Raw genomic sequence first — 22723 nt, forward strand, 5'->3', positions numbered from 1 at the left:
GAGGGAACTACAGGGATAAGCCTGCTGCTAAAACCTCTGCATGTGTTGCTCAAACTTCACTCACCGCACACCAGCAGCTCTTTAACTGGACGTTTCCTCCTCTGCTCCTCTCGGCTTCACATTCACGGCTCTGTGCTGGGATCGCAACTACGCCTTCTCCTCACTCTGTGCTCGCTTTCACAATCCTCTCTCCACACGGGACATAAAAAGCTCCACTATTGGTGTAAACTACACGCAGCGCTGCTCTGGTGCACCATTGGACAGCTGCTTCCTCCAATCGTGTGAGGCTAGAGCCGGGCGCTTCCCTTCCTAAATAAGAGTCCTGTTATGCATGGAGGGGAGGTGAACCCACAACAATAACAGTCTGTTCTTGACACCAGTCACACTTTTACACTGGTCTATGCTCCATGATACAAAGACTCATCCGTGACTTACAGTCAGTTTGTGTCCACGCCTTTATTTTCAGAAGTTACCTTCGTTTTTCTACCAGGTAAAGAAAACTGAGGGGAAACACCTGAGTGCACGTACACACACACACACACACACACACGGAGTGACCTGGTCCGTGCACGGCTAAATTTACCCCTCAGTGTTCAGCCTGTGATGATAACACTGCATGGATTCCAGTTCAATTCCATTTATATGGCACCAAATCACAGCAGCAGTCGCTTCAAGGCGCTTTATGCTGTAAGGTAAAGACTTTATTTAAATCATGCTGTGTCACAATTTTAAACTAGTCTGCACTCCTGACAGTTGTTTGGGGGGGAAAAAGCCAGTTTCCTCGTGTTTTCTGATTTTTTGTTTTTGTGAGTCGAGCGTCTGACAGCTCCGTCTGCAGACAAAGCCCCGGCTGTTTTCTGCTGCCCTGAGAGTCACGTCCCGTTTTTCCCCCTGGTATAAATATTCTGAGCGCACAGTCACGGTCTTGTGCTGTCTGGTTTGGAGGAGTCCCCCTGTGGCACGAGCGCCAACCGGCCGTGTCGCATGTGACGGGCGGCTCTGTGGCACGGACACTCCGAACAGCTGAGCGATGACCTCATCAGCTGACAACTGATGGGGTCGGGCAGCAGGACAGCGAGAAGAGCCCGGGCGTCTGCTGCAGCTAGCAGCTGTGAGCTCGTCAGTCTGAGGGGTCACATGACAGTTAGCACAGCGAGGCTGCTGGACTTCATCTCCCTTCTTACAGACCACGTCTTCAGCCCTGCCTAAAGCCGTTTGCACAGCCATGAAAAGGAGGCATTATTCTGTTCCCCAAACTGAGCTGCACCAGTGTGACCAAGCCCTCGAAAACAGGACCTGCAAACTTCCCTCTTTACCTGCCTCAGCAGCCAATGAGAGGAGAGAGAAAAGCACATTTCTGGTTACAATTTGGTCATAAAATTATTTTCTCATTTTCCCCTGAACATCCTGGATGTTAAAACACCACATTACTGTCGTTTAGTGTATCCGGCCTGATGGTGGAATCGACCTTCTTGCTGTGAGGAAACAGTGCTGCTGTACGAGTTTTTAATTTAGCAAATTTAGGGACTCATCATACTTCCTCTATTTTCCACCTCATTTTCTCCTCTTGCTCCAAAGCTCACAGCTCAGCCTGTTCGTGTGGGAATTTCAGCCTCGTTCTTTCAGCTGTGACCAGGTGGGTTTAACGCTCTGCTTCCAAGTGCAGAACAAACATACAAACAACTGAAATCATTATTTGAGGGTCCAAAAGTGCTTTAATCAGCTGATGAAGGTAAGCCGTTTCCTCAGGTGATAATCATCTGACACTTTTTACAGAAAGTCTAATCGTCTCTGAACTCAAACCATTAATAAGCTGAGCTCCAGTATAAACAGCTGGTTTTTAATCGTTTAGTTTCAGGGGATACATGTTTTTTTCTTACCCATCCAAGGACATTAAGACCAAATACAGCTATGAGCATGTGCACCGTGTATTAATAAAAGACAGAATAAACAAAAATGCCTCTTTTAGTCAAAGTCGTCCAGCGGAGCAGAGTTTTAGTTTTGACCACACAGTTCCCGGCTCTGTTCCACTTCCCTCAGATATTCAAATATTTCTGCCTAATTATCTAAGGTGAGCCATATGTACAAGCTCACAATGAGGACTCGCAGCTCAAACAGAAACTTGCTTCAGAGTCAAACACCAGTTCCTCACACGTCCCTCTGCAGCCAAACTCAGCAGCACGCACCGTCGGTAACACGTTTCAGTCGTTTCCATGTCCACAGACACGTGAGCCACGTAAAACACCCCGAACTGTGTCTGAGCTTTTCTCTGCTTCTCCAATCAGCTGCTGAAAATGTCCAGCCTTCATTCATTCACGCCGCTCAAGCTCTCCGTGTTTGCTCTTAAAATATGGGACTGCAGGCCGGCCCGGGCCCCGATGTTGACGCTCTGAAGAAAAATATACAAGCGGGGCCGTGCTTAATTTACAGCGGCTCTGTAAAAGTTTAAATTTAGAGCTGACGAAAGCCTTTTAATTCCACAGCGCCATCAGACGCTGAATAAATGAGGCTACTGGGCTAAATGTGTCTGCCAGCTGTTTGTTAACCAGAGAAATTCAAGCCAAACTACCTGCTGCAGCAGGGGTGGGAAACTCCAGGCATGTTGAGGAGGTAATTCAGCCATTTAATCAGCTGTGTTGGGTCAAAAACAGCTAAAGCCTGCAGGACACCGGCGCTCGAGGCCTGGAGCTGGAGGAAACGAGCATGTAACATCACAGCACACCCGTCACATGACCCGTTCCAGTCGTATCCAGTTTCTTTCCTCAGGCCGTCGCTCTGACCAACACTTAGACACTCACATAGTGTCTGTACTTAAAAAGCCCCCATACCTGCTGCCAAATCAAAGCATGCTATATAGTCGAGTCCTTGTGCGCTTACTGTATACATGTGTAACATTATCAAACCCTTATAACTCCATAATTTATCCCAACATCTTTGCACCAGTGCACTTATGTGCTACACGTGCCATTATCGTCTGTGATGTTGAGTTTGTCAGCGTTGCCTGTCGTCTGTTTGTTTACCTACACTGTGAGCAAAGAAAAGACTGCAGCCCAATTCCAAGCATGTGTCCACACAGTCTGTCTATAACGTTGATTTTGCAATAATTAACCTTTAACACAACCATCACTACCAACAGCATCCAGGAGAAACACTGAAAGACTCGTGAAATGCTTGAAAGAAGTGAAAGTGAACTCAGGGCTGTTCAGGATGTGCAGAGAAAAACTTGCAAACTCATTGGAAGTGCAGGGCTGTGCTCCGGCATAGCTGTGAGAGCCAAACATGATGCAAGCGCCTGGGTGGAGCAGCCTCCACCCGCCCGACGGCACAGAAACAGCTCTGATTTTACCCCTTCAGAAGACGAAACACTCGAGTTTGCTCAAAATGAGCTTCATACCAAAGTTTTGCGCTTTTCCTTATGAGGACTTGAATTCGGTCCCCACAACATGAGTAACACACAGACACACACGGAGCCTGGTATTTCCTGGCTCTGCCCGTGAGCCTAATTACTCCCAAGAAAAATAGAGCCAACGTTTGATCAACGCTGCAGCAGTTCAACACAACAAAGGCAAGACGCGTCCGTCCTCATCTGAACCCAGAACAAGACAAAAACACAAAGAGTCCATTAAAGCTGCACATTAGCTGCACGCAGGCCGGTCCGCTCGACTGTGGGCTTCTTCCAGGAACTCGCGGGGTCGCGCCAGACGCAGCTGCCAAATTCAACAACCCAGCGCTGTACATGATGATGCAGACCGAGGGAAATGTTTGGGCTTCCTCTGCAAACACTGAGGCACTTTGAAAAAATGTGCCCCTCTCTGGATTTTCTCATAGATGGTCAAGAAAAACATCAACGACAGTGTGCGGGCTGCTTCAAGTCAACCGACACGTAAATGTGATGATCCAGTTTCAGTTTGTACGGCTACGAGACGGTCGGAGTTAACGGGTTTGTGTTTTTGTTAAATACTTCTCCAGATATATTCAGTAACATGTTTTCACTGAGGCACAGATGTGTTTACTACACACATCTTTGGTTTAGTGAGTTAAACATACCAGCGTTTCATAATTAGCTGGTGGGACCATCGGTTTGGGTGTAAACTTATGAATGAATGTCACAGTTTAACGTCATGGTTACATTTTATTTTTAATTCAAGTTTAGGAAACTTTGTAATCTATGAGAGAAAATCCCAACAATCAAACGATCCTCTGAGCAGAACACGGGAAGAGCTGAAAGGAAGAACTCCCTTTTAACAGGAAGTGCCATCAAACGGAACGAGGCTCAAGAAGGCTCGGCACAGCCACCTCCTTGGACCTCCTCCTTTGAAAGAGGAGTGAAAGAAGCCATCTAGGTCTACTGTGAATGACCATCTTTGAACAGAGGGTGGGGCTTACGACACCAACTGTCTGCCATCTATGATCCAGTTTTGAGATCCTTTCCCTTAATGCCCACTCACATCCTGGGCCATCTGACCCCAGTAAATCAGACGATAGGGTGGGGTTGGGTTTCACAATGATCAATTTCACAAGGTTTCACCTGAAACCCTGGCTGATTGTGACCCACACCCGTATTCACACCTCGGCTCGTGTGATTAGGTAGAGGATCAATAGGGGGTCCATGACCCTCACAGGGACGCTCCACCATTTGACCTTAGAACTGAAGAAGCTTCTCGGATGAAACGTCTTCAGGGAAACTTAAAGTCCAGACGCTTTTCTTTCCAAGCTCCTTCGACTACGATGACCTGGATGACTGAGAACCTTCAGTCGCCTCCTTGGTGCTCGTGTACATTTCATAAAACTACTGAAACACCATTTTCAGCAGGAGACTCATTGAAGTGTACGTAATAGTTTGGCTGATCTAGTGTGGCTGGTTTCTCACTTCTTGGTGCAAAAGAGTAACAAATGTATGCGACTGCCTTTGCTTCTGGAGCTGCAGTCACAGACAAACCTTTAAAGGAAACAAAAGGGTGACAGATGAACCTGCCATCATAACTTGGAAATGAGATAAATTCATATGAAACTCTGCACATTAAACAGGATTCTGCTCATTAAGATTTAGGACTGGATTTGTGTCTTTTAAAGATACGAGGGAAGCTTCCTGACTGCAAACGCATTAACTGATGCAACTTATGAGTGAGAGGAATCTGAATCACTGCACTGTGCTGCTTGACTGTGGAGGCGCATGCAGATGACAACAATGAAGTGATTAATGCTCAGAGAGACACGACCACACTTGGCACATCGGTGCTGTTGTGTAAAGACAGTACGGGTCTGGAGCAGCCAGCTCCAGAGAGAGAAACAAACAACATTTACAAAGACGCAGCGTCCCGCCCCCTCCGGCTCACATCATTATCAACTCGAAGCTCTTACACAAACAGGAAAGTGACTGAAAGCTACCATGGGGGAGGTTTAAAAGGGCAGCTGGGTCCATTACTGCTACTGAAACAAAACCACTTCTGTGGGTTTACAGGAGCTGCAGGGAGTGGCCTCACTGGCCTGATGGCCACCGCGGTGTCCCCGTGCCGACCGGTGCCACTGAAGACCAGTCAGACCCATAATGGTCTGCTCCGAGAGACAACCCGGGGCTGGACCAGGATCTGAGTTTCAGGAGTAACACTTCACACTGCCCGATGTCAGCTTTGTGCAGAATATAAAATGATCACATCCTGAGTGTTTTCACTCCCCACTGGTCTAAAATAAATCAGGCCAACATTTTTGAGGAGAAGTATTTTAAGACTGTGGGATCAGTCCTGCAAACAGTGCTGGAGTCGCATTAAAGTCTGCTGAGGTTTTGTTTGGAAGAAATGTGCTTAATGGTTTGTTGCTCAATGCGCTGAGGCGTCCCACATCTGGCATTTATTCCAATCTGAGAGAAGCTTCATTCTCGAGCTTCAGATATGTAAGATGCATGCAGCACTCCAGTTTAAATATTACGCTGTTCAATGACTTTGGTTACAATTCTTCAAACAGTTGAAAACATGCAGCTTTTCAACTGTTTGGTTTGTGTTTTGGTTTTGTAGATTTTTGTAAGTCTGCACTTTCACCTCCTCTGATAGCTCAGACTCCCCCCTTCACACTGTAGCTGCTTTAGTTCAGCTCGAGCCAAGATGATAAGACAGGCTGAAAACAGGAAGTCTGGTGAGGAACAACAAATCCTTCTCAAAATTCAACAAGTGCAACATTTTCCACGTATCAGTTGTAATTTTTTACCATGATTGAGCAGCCCTGGATCACAGATCGACATTCTTCCCAAAGCACATCACCCACCTCTACAATAAAAGGTTAAATATCACCATCTGCTCTGCATTCTTTCACCGCGTCTGCCTGCTGACCACCAACACGACAGAGAGGCTATTTGTACGACGAGGAGTTCAGCGGTCTGAGGGTTCCTCGGGACAAACTTATTGTCGATGTGGCCACTGAAGCTCAGACTTTATCATGTTGAGAAACACAAGCAGAGTGGAGTGGTGATGGCAGACTGACACTCAGGACGGCGCTCCTGAAGCACCCGACCTGCATGCTGCACATTCCAGCAGGGATTTGGAAGCAAGAAGCTTCACGCTCTCCCGTTAGTCTACACAGGAATGAGAGCGCACACGTGTGTGTGTGTGTGTTTTCATACTGAAGTGCCAAAATTCTCTCTCCGTCAGAACTCTTTGCCCTTTGTGCTTCAGATATCACTGAATCTGGTTCGAGCCAAGATTATGATTATTCATTAAAAATATACTGTGGAATAAGGTTGGGCGATTTATTTATTTGTCCACGAGTAAGTTTGCTAATAATGATGAGCTAATAGAAGCAGTCAACAGAAAAAAATAAAACAAATAATAGCGCTGTTTTAACAGCACCCTCTTTCAGAAGCTGGTGATAGCCTAGCATACTCAGCTGGATGGTGGACACGTGCACGCTCGCCTCATTGGGGGCGACCGTGGCTCAGGGGATTGGGAATTGCATCTGCAACCGGAAGGTCGCCGGTTCGATCCCCGGGCTCTCTGTCCTGGTCGCTGTGTCCTTGGGCAAGACACTTTACCCTACTTGCCTACTGGTGTTGGCCAGAGGGGCCGATGGCGCAATATGGCAGCCTGGCTTCTGTCAGTCTGCCCCAGGGCAGCTGTGGCTACAACTGTAGCTGCCTCCACCAGTGTGTGAATGTGAGAGTGAATGAATAGTGGCATTGTAAAGCGCTTTGGGTGTCTAGAAAAGCGCTATATCAATCCACTCCATTATTATCATCATGTTCTTCCTGACGTCATACAGAGCCAAGAGTAAAGGAAAATAAAAACAAACTTTTGATCATAGGGACCCTCTGCTGATATGTTGAAACACCCACCACAGTGCATGTGAGCTCACACTTACTCACACAGCTGTTAGAGGCTGTTCAGTGTTTGAATGTTTGAATACAAGTTTGCACAAACAGCGTGTGAAGATGTTAAACTCTTGTCTCGAGGTCTGAAAAGTTACTGGATGACTTGACTAAAATTACTTCTTGCAACTCATGGTGTTTGTGTCTAAAGAGCCGGAGCCAAGACCTTAAATATACCAGCATGACTTAAGCTTGAAACTGGACCCCTAATCCCACTTCAGTCCCATTGTACCCCTGCCCACCAACGCCCAGAGAGCACATCTTAGTCACGGAGGCAGCCTGTAACCTTTAGACATGCAGGGACGCATTTAACCAGCGTCTCCCTCAAACTGCTCTGCAATGAAATAAGGTCAAAGACATCCCTGCAAGAATCTCACACTCACACTCACACACACACGTTACCTGGGCCATTGCCGTTCACGTGCACGGTTTGAGCCATGGGTGCAGCTGCGTGCTCTCAGTCCAACAACAAGACTCAGTGCCGTCATGCAACTGCCATGCAGCAAGTCCAGATTACCATGCAACCTGCAACCTGAGACAGAACACAAAGGAATACCGTTAGTGACGCACACAGGTGAGCAACAATTAGTGAGAAACAACACAAGGCAACCTTTCAAAGATTAAAAAGTGTCAGTAAAGGAGGTCACTTTGTCCCAGCGGTCAGACTGGTTCCTTTTTAAAGTTCACATGAGAACAGAGCGCTGGCTTTCTGACCTCCAGTGTAACTTGAAATATGTGAAGTGTGAGTGCACGTATTTTGACCTTTTGTTAAGCGTGTCTTTGTGGGAGCTGAAGCCCGGCCGGCCTCCGCTCCTTCACAGGTGTGTTTGCATCCTGACATTTCGAAGCACAGAGGTCCTGTGTGCAGTCGCCTGCTCATCATCATCAATGGACACATTATGAGCAACAAAACAAAAGAGCCGTTGTCATCTTATAAGAAGCTGCAAATATAAGACGAAAACTGGAGTCAGTAGGCCGGGGGGGGCGGGTCAGGTCTCGAGGAGCACAGATGTAGACGAGGTTCGATACAGCTGAAACCTTTGACCTTTACACTGAACACGTGACTCTGACAGCTAGAGATCAAGAGCTCAGCCCCGCAGTGGTAACAGAGTCGAGGACAATCTAAGACTTTTACAATATACTCGGTCTTACTCGATTATCAGGGTCGGTGAGGCCGCATACCTCAGGAATAGGGGTAGGAAGTCCAGGCCTCAAGGGCCGGTGTCCTGCAGGTTTTAGATCTCACCCTGGGTCAACACACCTGAATCAAATGAGTTCATTACCAGGCCTCTGGAGAACGTTTATACTGGAGCTAAAGGCGCTGAACATCAGCCAGGACCGAGCTGAGACCTCCAGCAAACACCAGAAACATTTCCCAGCAAAGTCAGAGTTTAACCAAGCATCCAAGAAGCGCAGAAAGGAAAGCATTTACTCCCGTTGGTGCATGAAAAATAACAAACATCATCAGAAAACATTCTTGGTTATGAATCCTAACCGTCACTTACAGTTTAACGTAACGATGCATATTTAAGTGTTACAAACAAAGTATTTAAACACATCTACCCAACAGCTGCACCTGCTGTGACGACATGCAGCCGACAGCCATAAAATGTGTGTGAGGAACATGTGAAAGGTCACTTTGTCAGTCAGCTGCATCATAAGTAAATCATTGTTTAGAGTGTGCAGCCAAATAAAGCAGCGCCGTAGTGTCATCAGGCCGGAGCCTCTAAGTCCCGACCGTCCGTCACCCTGGGGAGTTATTATAGTCGCGATACAGAGACGAAGGATTGAGAGCAGCCTTTGCAGAGCACACAGACCCTTCCAACACCCAAATAGACCGCAGGCATGTTTGTTCTCCTCCCTCACACTTAAAACTGGCTCCAGCATGTCACACAAAAAGAAATGTGTGGAAGAAATGGCCACTAACATTTAGAGATGCATCGATACGACGTCTGGATATCGCTCGGATGGTGTCTGGGTCTGATCTGCTCAGCTCTGTGCTCGGCTTTCGGGTCATTGGGTGAAATAAAATAAAAAATATTATACAATGAATCTGCTGTTTTAGGACACGAAAGCAATTCTTGGATAGAAAAGTCAGAAAGGATGGATCAAATAAATCAGAGGTGGGGAACTCCAGGAGAGACGAGCATAAAGCTGTCATTTTATTGGTCAGTTGATCCTCCGGCTCTCCACAGACAGGCTAACGAGCTCCTAGCAGAGCTGCTGCTCCTTCACACCATCAAAGGGATGCTAGGATTACTCGTCATGGCAGACCTGGGTGCTCCTCTGCTAGAGAGCAAGAAAAGGTGTTTGTGGAGGAGGTCAGACTATCGAGCTGTGGGCGGCTGGCCCGTTTAAAACATTACGATTACAATGGATGAGCCTGAGCCTGCTAACACCTAATGGGACTCAAAGGACTGGACATCCAACACTGATGAACTGAAACTTGAGACAACAGGTAACGAACACAAAGCAAAGGTTTCATGCAGCTGCTCTCCAGCAGCATGAAGCTCAGTAAGCATTTCAACACATACACACAACTTCTGTTTGCCAAGACCATGCAAACGATTCTAACTGAAGGGAAAATGAATAATATACAGACTGACCAAAGATCTCCCACATGTCCTGTTCCATGAGCCGCCAGAACACAAACCTGCAGGAAGTAGCAGGAGAGAAGGAGGCGGAGTCTATTTACTGTTCAGCTTTGCACCACCACTGTGGGAGAAGCCATCGATCCTAGAGTCAGAGCATCAGCCTGCTTTTAATGCACTACAGGCCTTAAAACGGTCACAGGTCGCTTTTATGAAACTGTTTCCAGGAGAAAATATAAAATAAAGACGCACCAATTTAAAAATCAGCGAGTACTGATTGACATCAATATATCTGCAAATTTGATCCGTTAATGTTTTCCTGAGTAAAGACACTGTGATAAAGAGACTTACAGGAATAAATAATAAAAAGCGAAACAATAACTCTGCAGGAATGAACAGAATTATGACCTGATAATTCATAAAATAGCAATAAAACTGAAAATAAAAATTTATTTTAAAGGATTATTTCTGACATCATTCATAATAAATCAGAAGTTTAATCAATTAACAACATAACCTATAAAAATAAACAGTAATCCAAATACTCCAAACATGATATACTGAGGTAAATACTGAAGTTATGCAAACATTTAGTGTTGCTGAGAGAAAAAAGGAAAGTCTTTATAAACTGAGGCCCTGTTTGGGTCCAAGTGTCTTTAAGTCTGTATAAACAGATATTTAACCAAAGAATTTCTTTAAAGAGATTTTATTCCTCTTCCAATTTGAATTTTTCCGTGTTTGGCAAAAGCCTTTAATATAAAACCTGCTCATCCTTTTTTTAAATGAGTGACACGAAGCCTCCTGTGAGGTTTTTAAGGTCTAGTCTGCACATTCCTGCAGTTAATGATCGACATAAACTCAGCCTCTGACATTTTCATGATTACGTGCTTACAGAGTTTCCACCCACTCTTCAGTGCGAGCTTTAAAAAATAAACCAGAATCCATGTTTGTGCAGCTTCGCACAGGGTGAAGCTGCAGGTGGAGGCCTGAGAGCTGACCCAGAGTCACACCAACCACAAACAGGAGTTCTCACACACACAAACACTTCAGATATATTAACAATAACCCAAACCACAACAGTGACACCTCCCATCATAATAATGAAGCCGCTTACCTGCAACTTTCATTCTAACTTCCTGCACCTTGACGCAGGTACAAACAGAGCGAGCAGCCCTCAGACACGAGCCTGCACCGAGCAGCCCTCAGAGAGAGAGCTACGTTTCACGGCTAAGATTAGACGACTTCCTCAGATGACAGCCAAACGATCCGAGTCCTATAAGAGGAAACAGGACTTTAAGGCCGTTTGGGTGGAACGACCCCTCCGCTGGGCCTCCAGGTGAAGCGCGTAGTCGGCCGGCGTGGGTAAACACCCTCCGCCCTTCAGCTGAAGCGCAGCTAATGAGCCAGGCAGCTGAACACAATGGAAAACCTTTCAGATGGTTGCACATCAACCAGCACGGCCGCGTTTCTCAAGGCTCAGCTGCTGAAGGTGAAGACAGAAGGGCGAACAACAGAAAGCAGCGCCGTGGATCAGGGCTGATGTGGGACAGCAGAGGGTCAAAGGTCAAGCTAAGCAAGAACCCGTCACATTTCTGCCCACGGTCAACAGAAAACTGATTTAACGTATTTGGAAGTAATCAGTGAAGAAAGAAATAATTCAGCTGAACTCCTCTTAACCACACATTTCATTATAACATCAGACCACACAGGATAAAAACACTCCACAGAAGCACCCACTCAGGATCAGACCTCAGCGACTGAAAACATACCCACTTCAAATAAACGCGATTACCTGCTGGCCACATTCCCCCAGCCAATGCCCTCTGAGGTAACCCGTTTCCATGACTACTGCATGCAAAGGCAGGATATTCAGCGAGCTGATCATATATGACAAAAGGTAAAATAAATAAATATAAATAAAGTGATCAACACTGCATGTTCCAACCCCGCCCCCCGTTCAGGTAAAACTGCTCTGTCATTAGTAACAGACTGAAGGTCTCAGGGCTCCATGTGCATCGATCTACAAAAATAAAACCCAGAGTTAATCTACTAACAGCTTCAATGACAAACAACTACTTCTTTTAATCCACACACTGGTACCCTCACATTTCTTCAGTCTCAGCCATGCAGCTCTGACAGCACGCTGGCACGTCCCACAGTTCCCATTGCCACACAGTGTTACCAGTTATTATAGTTTTAAGTGATCATATAAAAAAAACTTCTCCCACTTACAGTAAAGGCAGCAGAGTAATAAGCAGCTGTGAAATCGTGACCTGTGCGCTCTAAGGCAGAGCGTCTGCGTGCGGTCAAACTAAATACGAAGCCCATGTTTGTCAATAAAATCTTGACTTCTGCTTCATAAACTCCACATTCTATTTTTAATCTCCGACATCCTTCAGCTTTAACAGGAGCCACTTTAAATGTACTCAGAGTCCGACTCTGAGCCTTTCCTGTGAATCAAAGCTTCCCATTTAAACAGAGCCTCACTCACCGCGCTGACCAGAGCAGATCCACGGCTGATCTCAGGAGCTTCAAACTCCTCGAGCAGGAAACTTTTGAGCGCCGACGCAAACCGGAACAACCCGTTCGGTTCCTTCTCAGCTGTTAAATAATTTTCAAGCGTGCACGCACAGCTCTGAGCAGCGGCAGGCGTGACTCCTCTCCACCTGGAGGTGCGTTTGACAGACACACAGCTACATTATTTACCGTGACAGACACCTGACGAGCTACACAAACAGACGCACGAGCATTCAAACAGCATCCCGTGGCGTGCTCGAGTCAGTACACAGGCTGAGCTCTTTAAGTACTCGAGTACAAACAGCCAAGAGAAAGGTGAACGAGCCCAAGAGCACTTCAGCAGAAGCAGGTACAGGTAGAAATGAGCTGTGTTTCAGTGCAACAAAACTAAAACGTCCACCAGCTTCCTCTTCTCTGCGCACAAAAGTAATCTGATTACATCAACACAAAGCTGTTTAAGAGCTGAACCAAAACAACGAGTTTCTAAATGGTCTGTAAATGAGTATGAAGTTTATCTTTAAATATTACTTGACTTCACCGAGTGTCCCTCTTAGTGAAGTGAAGCTACACCAAGCAACAAACAAAATGTAAGAAAACACTTTGTTTGGATTGTCAGTCAAACAGGAAGCAGCGTCTCCTATTTAAGATCCCAGGAAATCTAATGAAGCACGTTTGTTACTGAAGGAAATCCCAACGTGGAGGACGACTTTCATTTAAGTCATTTTTGTCCTTTATTCCTGGCGATGGCGTGGATGGGAACGACATGTTTTAGTCTTGTTTTTGTTTCCATTTATTTCAGGAACGACAGAAAAAGGTCAGTGAACAGTTTCTTCATCACACAGTTTTCAAACACGCGGCTTTTTCATGTGCAAAAATACAATCTGTGACATTATCAATAAAATGTTGAATACCTACATGTTTCATTAATTTCATAATAATGGGACTTTAAATGTTATTTCACTGAACAATGAGTTTTATCATAAACACGTTTTAAACGTCAGCCTCTCAAATGTGGCTTTAAAGCACAGACGTGCAAACAATGATTCTTCCTAACAGTGACGTCAGGCTCACGGTGATGCCCGCCGTTATTGTCAGAACATTCACGCGTGCATCACATCGACACACATATAAAGAAGTTCGAGCTGACAGGATGTGGTGCCACAGTTCACATTTTCCACTGCAGTAAAACAAAGACTCGAGGCTTTTTTGTGTGGACAGTAAACAGAAGGAGAAGTTACCAGAGGGCCGTTAGGCTGCAGACCCGCTGCGCTGAATATTCAGCAGAGCTGTTTTTCCCCTAATAAAAGCAGAGGCTGCAGCTTTAATGGAGGGAAAAAGCCTCGAGAGGAACTGGGATGTTTTCATTCAGATAATCAGGAAAAGCTCAGCAGCGTAACAGAGCGGCTGCACGTGGAGCATCGAGTTCACCTCGTTTTATTTTTTTCATGTCCGTAAGAATTAAAACGTAGAGGAAAGTTAAACTGAAGGAAACGGCGTGCTCCTGTGCTGCAGCGCTAACGTGTGCACGAGCGCAAATGTGACTAATTGCAGAACAAGCAGTAGCTGCTTGTCAGCTCAGCTCTGCATCTGGGCCTCATTAGGAAATGCCTCTGAAGCTTTGAAGGGAAGCTGCTGTGCCGACCGTGGAGAAGAGCCGGGCCAGGCGAGGAGGCCGGACGTGCCGACGAGCTCTACAGTTTGGAGGCTGCAGAGCTGGTTCTGTTCAACTGTTCACTTCACTTTGACGGAGCCTGCCGAGTTTGACTCTGGAGAGCCTGTGATAAAGCCTCTCAATTATTCCACCAGGGAGGGAGGACCCGGAAGAACCAGAGGATTGTGTCCCCTACTTAGCATTTTTAAAGAGAAGTCACATGGGCAGAGGTGAGAAGAGAAAAGCAAAGACGTCCATCTTCAGGGAAGCTCAGGAATCTTTTCCAGCAGCTGATTAAGATTAGAAGAAGTTGATGAAACAGAATCATTAGAGGCTAAGAGTGCCAGGCTGTGGCATCAATGCTGAGGCTCAATAAGTCAGGCTGGTGCACGTCAGCTCAACATATGATAAATTACTCATTGAAAGGATAAAGACGGGCTTGTGTTTTTGCTTTTCTATAGACGTCTCTTATGGTGACGATCTTTGGAGAACAAACTCTTTGGACCTCAGTGATAAACAGCAGCGAGGCTGATGTTGCTGCTCTTAAACATCCATGAGTGTAAACGTACTGACGCTCCCAGCTGACGAGCGCCAAAGACCACACGATAAACACGACGACGTTTATCAGACGCAAAGTTCAGCAGCTTCTTTAAAAGACGTGGAAATGCGCACGCGCACGCACACACACACACACACACACTTCATTCAGGCGTCTGATGCAAATATGAGCAGAGATAAGGTCTCCGTCAAACAAAGAGTGCAACACAGCAAAAGAGTGAAAGCAGCCATGTTGCTTCATCAAACGCTGACCTATTTGCAGTGGGGCTGCTGCCTCGCTCCTTTAGGGGGCGCCACAGTGGCTCATCTCCCTCCATCTCGCCATGCTCCCTGCAGCATCCTGTCACACAAACCCTCTGTATGACCTTTAATCTTCTTTTCCTCCAGCCTGTCCAGTAGATCCACTCTCTCCTCCGCACGTGTTCAAACCAGCTCAGCCTCGCCTCTCTACGATTGGTCCTTTCCCACTAATGTGCCTCTAACTTAGTATTGCTTCTGAGGAAAAAGAGGCGTTCACAGAGCATCGCTTCATGCTGCTTTCTTTGTAAATACTGCAGCCTGTATTCTTTACAGAGAACCTCAGTGATCACCTGTCACTACTGTGTCTGGTTCGGGGCTGAGGTCAGACAAACCCAACACACTTTAACTTACCCTGCAAACACTGTGAGGTCAGCTGATGAGCCGACCTGCAGAGACTCCTGCTCCTGTATAATCACACATGGAGTTATTTTTGGTGCAGACGCTTTCAACTCCCTGCTATTGTTCCTCCGAGGCAGCCGCGAGCCTCGTGCTCGCAGATAAACACAGTGTTGGCGAACGACGAGCATTTCCTCCACTGAGACTGGAATTATAGAAATCAAAGACAATTATACATACTGGCCCTGTCATTACGCTCCCAGCCATCGCTCGCTTTATCTCGTTCATAAAAATCTGAGCAGCGTGCACGTGGAAGTCGGCCCGGTCATTTCAGAAGAATCAGTATCTGAGCACAAACTGGAACCAGGACTTCAGATCACAGCACATCTGTGTCACACCTGCAGATCTAAATCCAGCTCGTTTTGAAATCTGCACCATACCGCACGCGCTTCGAATTCCAGCATCAGCTGTTCGGATGCTTTGAAATTTGGGAAAGGTATCGGCAGGAGTGAAAATGTTGTGAGACGAGGCAGTCGCTGGTTCACTTCTTCCAGACGTTAACCTGCACTTATCAGACAGACAGCACTGCATTTTAAAACCACAGTGTGCCTGCTCGGTTTAAATTAGTGCCTCCAACCTTTCATTCATACTCGTTTTTGAAGTTTACTTGCATATCAAGAGTTCTGTGTACCTTTCACCACAAAAGGAGTGTAGCTGTGCTTATAACCGAAGCGTTTAAACAGAGCGTAATAGGCCATCCTAAAAATATGCAGATCTATTCTAGTAACAGTCTCAGTGCAGGCTGTTTGTGCTCCATGCTGCATCAATCCTTCCTTTAGTCTGTTCAGTTATATTGTGTTTAAACTCAGCGCTCAAGTGGCCAAGCACCGTGTAAACATTCAGCCTTTAACAGGCCACCCCCACCGCACCGACGCTCCGCGTTCACGTCTGAGGTTTTAGTTCAAATGTTAATGAAAACCAACATCTGTGCGGTTCATGTACAGGTCAGAGGAATGAGACCGAAAACTGACATTTAGCTTGTAACACATGATTCAAACATGGCGTTGGTGCCACACAGTAAATATGTACTGTAGTTTAGCTAGCGCCTAATAAGGGTAACATCGTGTGGCAGCTCCTAAATATCGTGTTAAATGTCCTCTTCACAGCCATTAACAGAAAATGCAGCTTGTTGGGGTCTTGAGCTTTTTTCCTATCATTGCAACTGAGTGCACACAGATGCATTTAGCCCCCCAGCGTGGCTCCTCGTCATGACCTCCACCGTAGTAAAGCCAAGAGAGGACGACATGGTGCAGAAGTGTCTTTGATTGCTGTCCCTTTATTTTAGGAATCGACTTTATCTGCTTCAGCCATTTATCGCGACAGCTGCTCTCCAGAGGTTCAGAGTCCCTACAAAGGAATTCTGTGCAAGACCATCGAATGCACACAAACAGCAGACCCTGCAGGTCTGTCAGGGTCCCTCCTCCTCCTTACAGCTCTGAACAAATAAAGAAATTAAACCTTGAGGGCTACAAAATGAAGAATAAGCTCACAGCTGAGTGAATTTGGTGTTTATTACACTGGCACATGCTTTCTGTCTGCCAGGATGGAGAAACTTCAGCTCTGCTCCGATTTATTCCTCCAAGTTTTACTTCTTCGCCTGCAGCCAAAGAGCCAATCAGCTGCTTTAAACATGCCAAAGTTGCCAGGCTCTAAACTGTCCGTCCTTCAGCTTATTTGAGTTAATAATTTGTTTGCAGTGAGAAAAACATTTAGCTGCACCAGTAACTGTTTTTGGATGAACTACTGAGTTATAAAAAAAAAAAAAAAAGGTCATTTTCAGCCTCAAGGAATCAGCGAAACGCCCGTTTACACCTCTCTGTCTCGCTCGCCGCTCCTCCAGCACCGAACAACAAAGAGGGAAAAGAAGACTCTACTGCAGACGCCGTGGTACGCCATTAATCAGCCTGTTCGCCTCACTGCCGTCCTGAGCACAGATTTAAGAGGTCACCCAGTCTTTGCACTCACACGAAGCCTTTCTGCTGACAACACTGCCCCCTGCAGGAACAAGACTCAGCTCCAGGTTACGGCTGAAAGATGTGAAACAAACACCAAAACGCCACAGATCAACACATCCGTCTCTCTCTGCGCTCTAAGAGTTAAAGAGCTGCTTTTACAGAAGACGCCGTCTCCCCGGATCACTGTGTCGACTCTGGTTTTCTCTTTATCCCCCCCCCCCACAGGTCCTCCTCTGTCTGGCCTGCTCTTGACCAAGGACAGGCTGGAGCCGCTTATTTGTTCAGCTCTTGAGTGGAGTCACTAAGGCGGAGTGGAGCTATGGGCCGGTGAACACCGCCCATCACTCGCAGCCGGTGGAGACACCAAGTTACTTTTAAATTACATGCTTTGCACAGACGTTGTTCTCCATCTAATGGAGTTCACATCTATGACTAGAACAACAAACATGACTGATTTTACTGAAGCTAAAGTTTCCTGCAGAGCAGTGAGTCGGAACAGTTTACTTTGAAACTCATCCTTCAGTTCAAACTGGTTTTATTCGGCCATCGTGATTCAGCACACAGATCACTGGGTTTGTTCTCGTGTTACCCAACAGTGAAACCACATGAATGAGCCTTAATTACAAGGCGTGTTATGCACTCGCCTTTACTTTGAAACTCGTCGATCACCTTTAATTCAATAAAACAAAGAGTCAGCCAACCACAACGTAAACTCCAAACATGTGAGAGGTGCAACGAATCAGAACAAAGACAAACGTCAGCCTTCAGGTTTCTCTACAAACACTAAAGTTTTGGTACGTGTGGACACCTTTACAGCTCACACGTCTGTGTTTGCTCTAAACACGCCACAGCGCTCAGATGCAACCTCCAGAGAGAGGCGGTCCCTCCCACAGCTTTCACTCGTGTTGTCAGCTCGCTCAAAGAAGCATTGTGGGAGAAATTCCGACTTAAGTGCTCCCGTGTTTGCTTTTGTGCCAAGCGAGCCCACTCTGACGACCTTTTGGAGACAGACCAATGAGATGCAGCGCTGCCTCCTGCGCTGCCCTTCTCCTCTGACAGCTGCCGGACAATGAACGACAAGCTAATTAAAGTGATCACAACATGTGGTGGAGCGAAGAAGCCAAGAGACGCCAAAACGAGAGGGTAAAATAAAACCATGAGCTTCTTTTAAAGAAACAAAGCCTCCACGTATTTTTCTGCAGTTTGTGTTACCTGAACAGAAACGATCTCAGGAATATTTTTGGAGGCTGTAATTATTAATAAACTACTTTCCCCTCCTTTTCAGCGAGCTCCAAACACTTGAGCCGGTGGGCCAATTATGGCGTTAATGAGTCCCACTGAGCTGGATCACAGCCAGGGGAAGGCGGAGGAGAGCTGCAGCTGTGGAGCATTGTAATGTACAGAGATGCAGGTCAGCGTCCTCCCTGACCCACAGTAATAAGAGATATCACTCTGTCACACATGCATGTAAGCTAATGAGCTGCAGCTACTGCTGAAAGCTGATTTTGCATGTTGCTGAGGCAGGCTGAGTTCACACCTCCTGTTTTTGGATGTTTGCCCCTTTAAAGCCCAGAACTACATGCTGTAGAGCGTTTCAAGTTGCTATATATTAATTATATCATAAATTTTAATATTATGGACTTAATGCATACATATTAACTACATAAACTGCAATAAAGTGCACTAAACTACAAAACAAAATTAAAAGAGTTTGTTTTTGTTACATATTTCTACTTACAGAAATTTAAGAGGCATCTCCCTCTAAACTGTAAATGCGAAACAGTTTCCAACCACACGCGGCCGCGCCGATGGGCTTAAAACAGGAACTGGACCATCTGCATTAAATACAAGTTGAGTTTTTTCCCAGAACTGGAAAAGAACAAAGCGAGCACAGACGAGAAGCGCTCGCAGGTCCTTTAGGTTCGATGATGCGGACGGTCATTTTTATTGACACAGTCTAAACTCGTTGGTTTTTCCCAAAATTAAACAGATAAAAACGTGATTTTCTCAGAACCGAGTAAAACCAGCAGGTGATGTGTGAGCATCACTTACTGACACTTATAATAATCAAAATATATTAACATGCTTTATTCAGTATAACCTTAAAATAAGAACCTGAGTCCATAAACACTCTTTTGTGCAATTCAAGGTGTTGCCCCCTGGTGGCCATTAGAGCAACGCAGTTTAAGTCATGTTCCTGGTTAAAATGGGGACAAGGACCCGCCCCTGGGGGCTGGAAAGGCTCAGAGGACTCATCCACTGGACTTTCCCACCTTCAGTTGTCTTATGGAGTCCGTTTGTTTGTGCAGGGTTTAGGGGGGCTAATACACTCTTTCACAGCGTAAAGTTCATGTTACAAAAATACACAAGCTTCATATCTCCACAGATACGAGGCCCACATGCTCCAGACGACTGCTGCATTATCAGAAAAGTGTAGGTTTAAGGATCATGCAGCATGGAAGAGAAAATAAACTCTTATCGGCACACTTGCTGATGGGCATGCACTGGTGTGTTTACAGGCGCCGCTTCTTATTGGTGGAAACCTTAAAATCTGCACAGCTAACACACATTTGTGGAAACTGCTCAGAGTTTCTAAAGCGACACTAAGAATGCAGCTGCTTGTTCTTCAGAAAACACATGAAAGAAAGTGCGCAGGCTGTGGAGATAAAAGCAAGACCGGGTTCAGGGTCACGAGCAACACACCCACAGCCTGGTATCTTTCACTTATTCTCCCCGTCAGTCTGTTTCACATTCCTTTTTTAAGCCGACCTACATCTCTGAATAAAACTTTGTCTCAAATAAAATGGACCTATTCAACTCTTCCTGTGTACATTTAGGTCATTTTGTGTTCAGGCACAGAAGCCCACCAACCTGCATTTCAATCCTGTTTACGAGGGGCAGCCAATCAGAAGAAACCCTGATGCCCTGCGTAACAGAAATAAGGTTTATTTGGAGTATTTTGAACTCTGAATCATGCAAAGCTACTCTGAGTTTAGCAATTCCAGTATGTAACTAGAAATGAGCATAACACACCTCAAATAATTACAGTACTTGAACAGCTGTAGAACCGTCCCACGCACTGCTTAGAAGCACAACAGCAGCCCTGCTGCACTTCACTGTATCGTCAAACCACCACAAAGCTGTTACAACGCAGGCTGTGTGTTTATGCGGGTTGCTTTCAGAATCAATCAGGACTCCCTGAAGAGGCAGTTTTATCTCTGGGGGCTGCAGTCCCAGCTGTGCCGCGGCCCAGGTCCCGGGAACAAAAGACACCTGCCAGATTCAGGCTTTCAAGCACAAGGGGAGCATGAAACCGCCTCCACACGATAAAGTGTTTTCCACTGAAAGCAGCTGGCCGTTCAGTTTGATAGAAATCTCATCATGACCGAGACGTAACAGAAAGCAGCGAATCACTGTGCAAACAACAAGCACGCAGGTTTTAACAAGCAGCCAAAGTTACAGCTGTAAACTCCTGAAAACAAGCGTCTGTTTTCATTTTCCCCTCACAACAAAACAGCCTTAATGTCAGGAAGTCTAAACGGCCTCACAAGCACCAGTTATGAAGCAGCATCAGACCTGCTGCTGCTCGTTTGTGGACTTTGCCTGTTGATAATTATCTATTGTAACTATGACTCCAGGAATCGGCCTTTGGGCAGAAGGTTAGCTGCCCACACATCCTGAGTTCTCTGCAGTCCCACCTCGGGCAGAACACATGGAATTCGTTAACGGTACATGGACCGGTTCTTGTATAGCGCTTTTCTACTCTGAGCACTCAAAGCTTTACACAACTTGTACATCCTCCCATTTGCAGAGGTCACACACCGGTGGATGCATCAGAGAGCTACATGGGGTTAGTATCCTTGAGCAGGATGGGGAACGAATCAGCAACCTTCCGGTTAGTAGGCGACCTGCTCCACCTCCACCAACAACTTAAAGATCATTTAATGGCCTAAAAACTGCCTTCACACTTCTTCTGATATTTCGACAGATTATCGGTCCAGTCTGGAGAAGCTGGAACGGATACTGGAGACAAAGTGCTGATTTAAGCAAGGTGGAGCGCCAGCAGCAAGGTGGAGCGCCAGCAGCAAGGTGGAGCGCCAGCAGCAAGGTGGAGCGCCAGCAGCAAGGTGGAGCGCCAGCAGCAAGGTGGAGCGCCAGCAGCAAGGTGGAGCGCCAGCAGCATGTGTGAGGTGGACTGAGGAGGACTAGCTTGACTGTAAATAACAGTACACAGTAGAGTTGCACTGAGCCTAGAAGACCAGTACAAATAAATCAAATGAATACGTTTTAAGTCCTATTATCACATCTCACCATCATCATCATCGTATTAATAAACCCCAGGTTCTTAACTCTCAGTCGGTTAACCACTCTGCAGCTCATACCTGGTCAGAGAGCAGTGAGTCAGTTAATGTGAGTAAACTCTGTTCTTGAGTTATTACAGATCCTGTAGTTCAGCTTATAAATAAAAGCCTCAATTTAAATGTAAAGTAGAATATATTAATGTCCATCTGCTGAGCGTGTCCGCCCCAGCTGGTCCCGACGCTGGCTGCCTTTGTGCGCTCTTAGCTGGCCTCATTGTTTGTCATGGAGAGGTTAATGTGGTGACATCAGTGCTAGCCCTGATTAACTGGCTTTAGCGTCATTTGTCATCGGGGATATCGAGCATGCCATCTCGGGGGCTGGCCGTTATCCCTACTCTGTTACTGGGACGACAAAGCAGCCTAAATACAGCGATTAAGAGTTTATTCTGGCTCCCAACTGAGGGGTCGTCTGGAGAAAAGACTCCTCATTTATATGATCACAGCAACGAGAACGTTTAGTAACAAGGAAGGTGATCGAGGCTCCCAAATCCTGCATTTAGTCCTCGTTAATTCAGTGTTCCCTCTAAAGCTTTTCACTGACACGAAGCACTCGTGTTTGCCAAGAAGAAAGAGGAACTCAAGGATGGACTTGAGAAAAGAAAGAAGACAAGAGAGGAAAGGAGGGAGGGGGGAGGCAGGGAGAGAGGATTAATCCCATTAGCTAAATGATTTGTTCCACTGAGGGAGGGGGAGGAAAGTACAGGGAGAGAAGGGGGGTGTTTGAGGGGAATGACAGTAATGACCAGGCACTAACCTCTCCCGTTTTCCCCGTTAGCATCAACAGCGCTTGAAGCCGTCCACACGTCACTTGACGCCCTAATCTGAAAGTCTAATTTGTTCCCAAGAGGGGAAGCAGAAAAGGAACCACCAAATAAAAGTGGGGGACACGCCAAATTCAAACAAAACCCATGACCCACAAAAGATAAAACCTCCCAAACAAGCCTTAAAAAGTCTCATTATCTGCTTCGAGAACAAGTTTACACAATTTAAATTTAACATATACGATTAACAAGAGTAAAGCAGAGCGTTAGCATCAGCGC

The 22723-nt window shown here is 46.1% G+C and overlaps 1 protein-coding gene across 3 annotated transcripts in view; it reads right to left on the bottom strand.

Moving 5' to 3' along the window:
• Positions 1-22723, bottom strand: part of kank1a (KN motif and ankyrin repeat domains 1a) — a 48947-nt gene that overhangs the window by 12924 nt on the left and 13300 nt on the right. For 2 of the 3 annotated variants that reach the window (XM_085295603.1, XM_085295604.1), the window contains exon 2: positions 7757-7886. In XM_085295603.1, coding sequence (XP_085151729.1) covers positions 7757-7793 — 37 coding nt within the window. In that variant the 5' untranslated portion in view covers positions 7794-7886. Of the gene's footprint in view, positions 1-7756; positions 7887-9960; positions 10004-22723 lie in introns of those variants that run through there. The other variant, XM_085295605.1, reaches the window with a different exon arrangement.

This window comes from Mchenga conophoros, linkage group LG12 (genome assembly GCF_057382185.1).
Source record: "Mchenga conophoros isolate Kocher_MC1m ecotype Shallow Benthic linkage group LG12, M_conophoros_male_GT1.1, whole genome shotgun sequence".
Lineage (NCBI taxonomy): Eukaryota > Metazoa > Chordata > Actinopteri > Cichliformes > Cichlidae > Mchenga > Mchenga conophoros.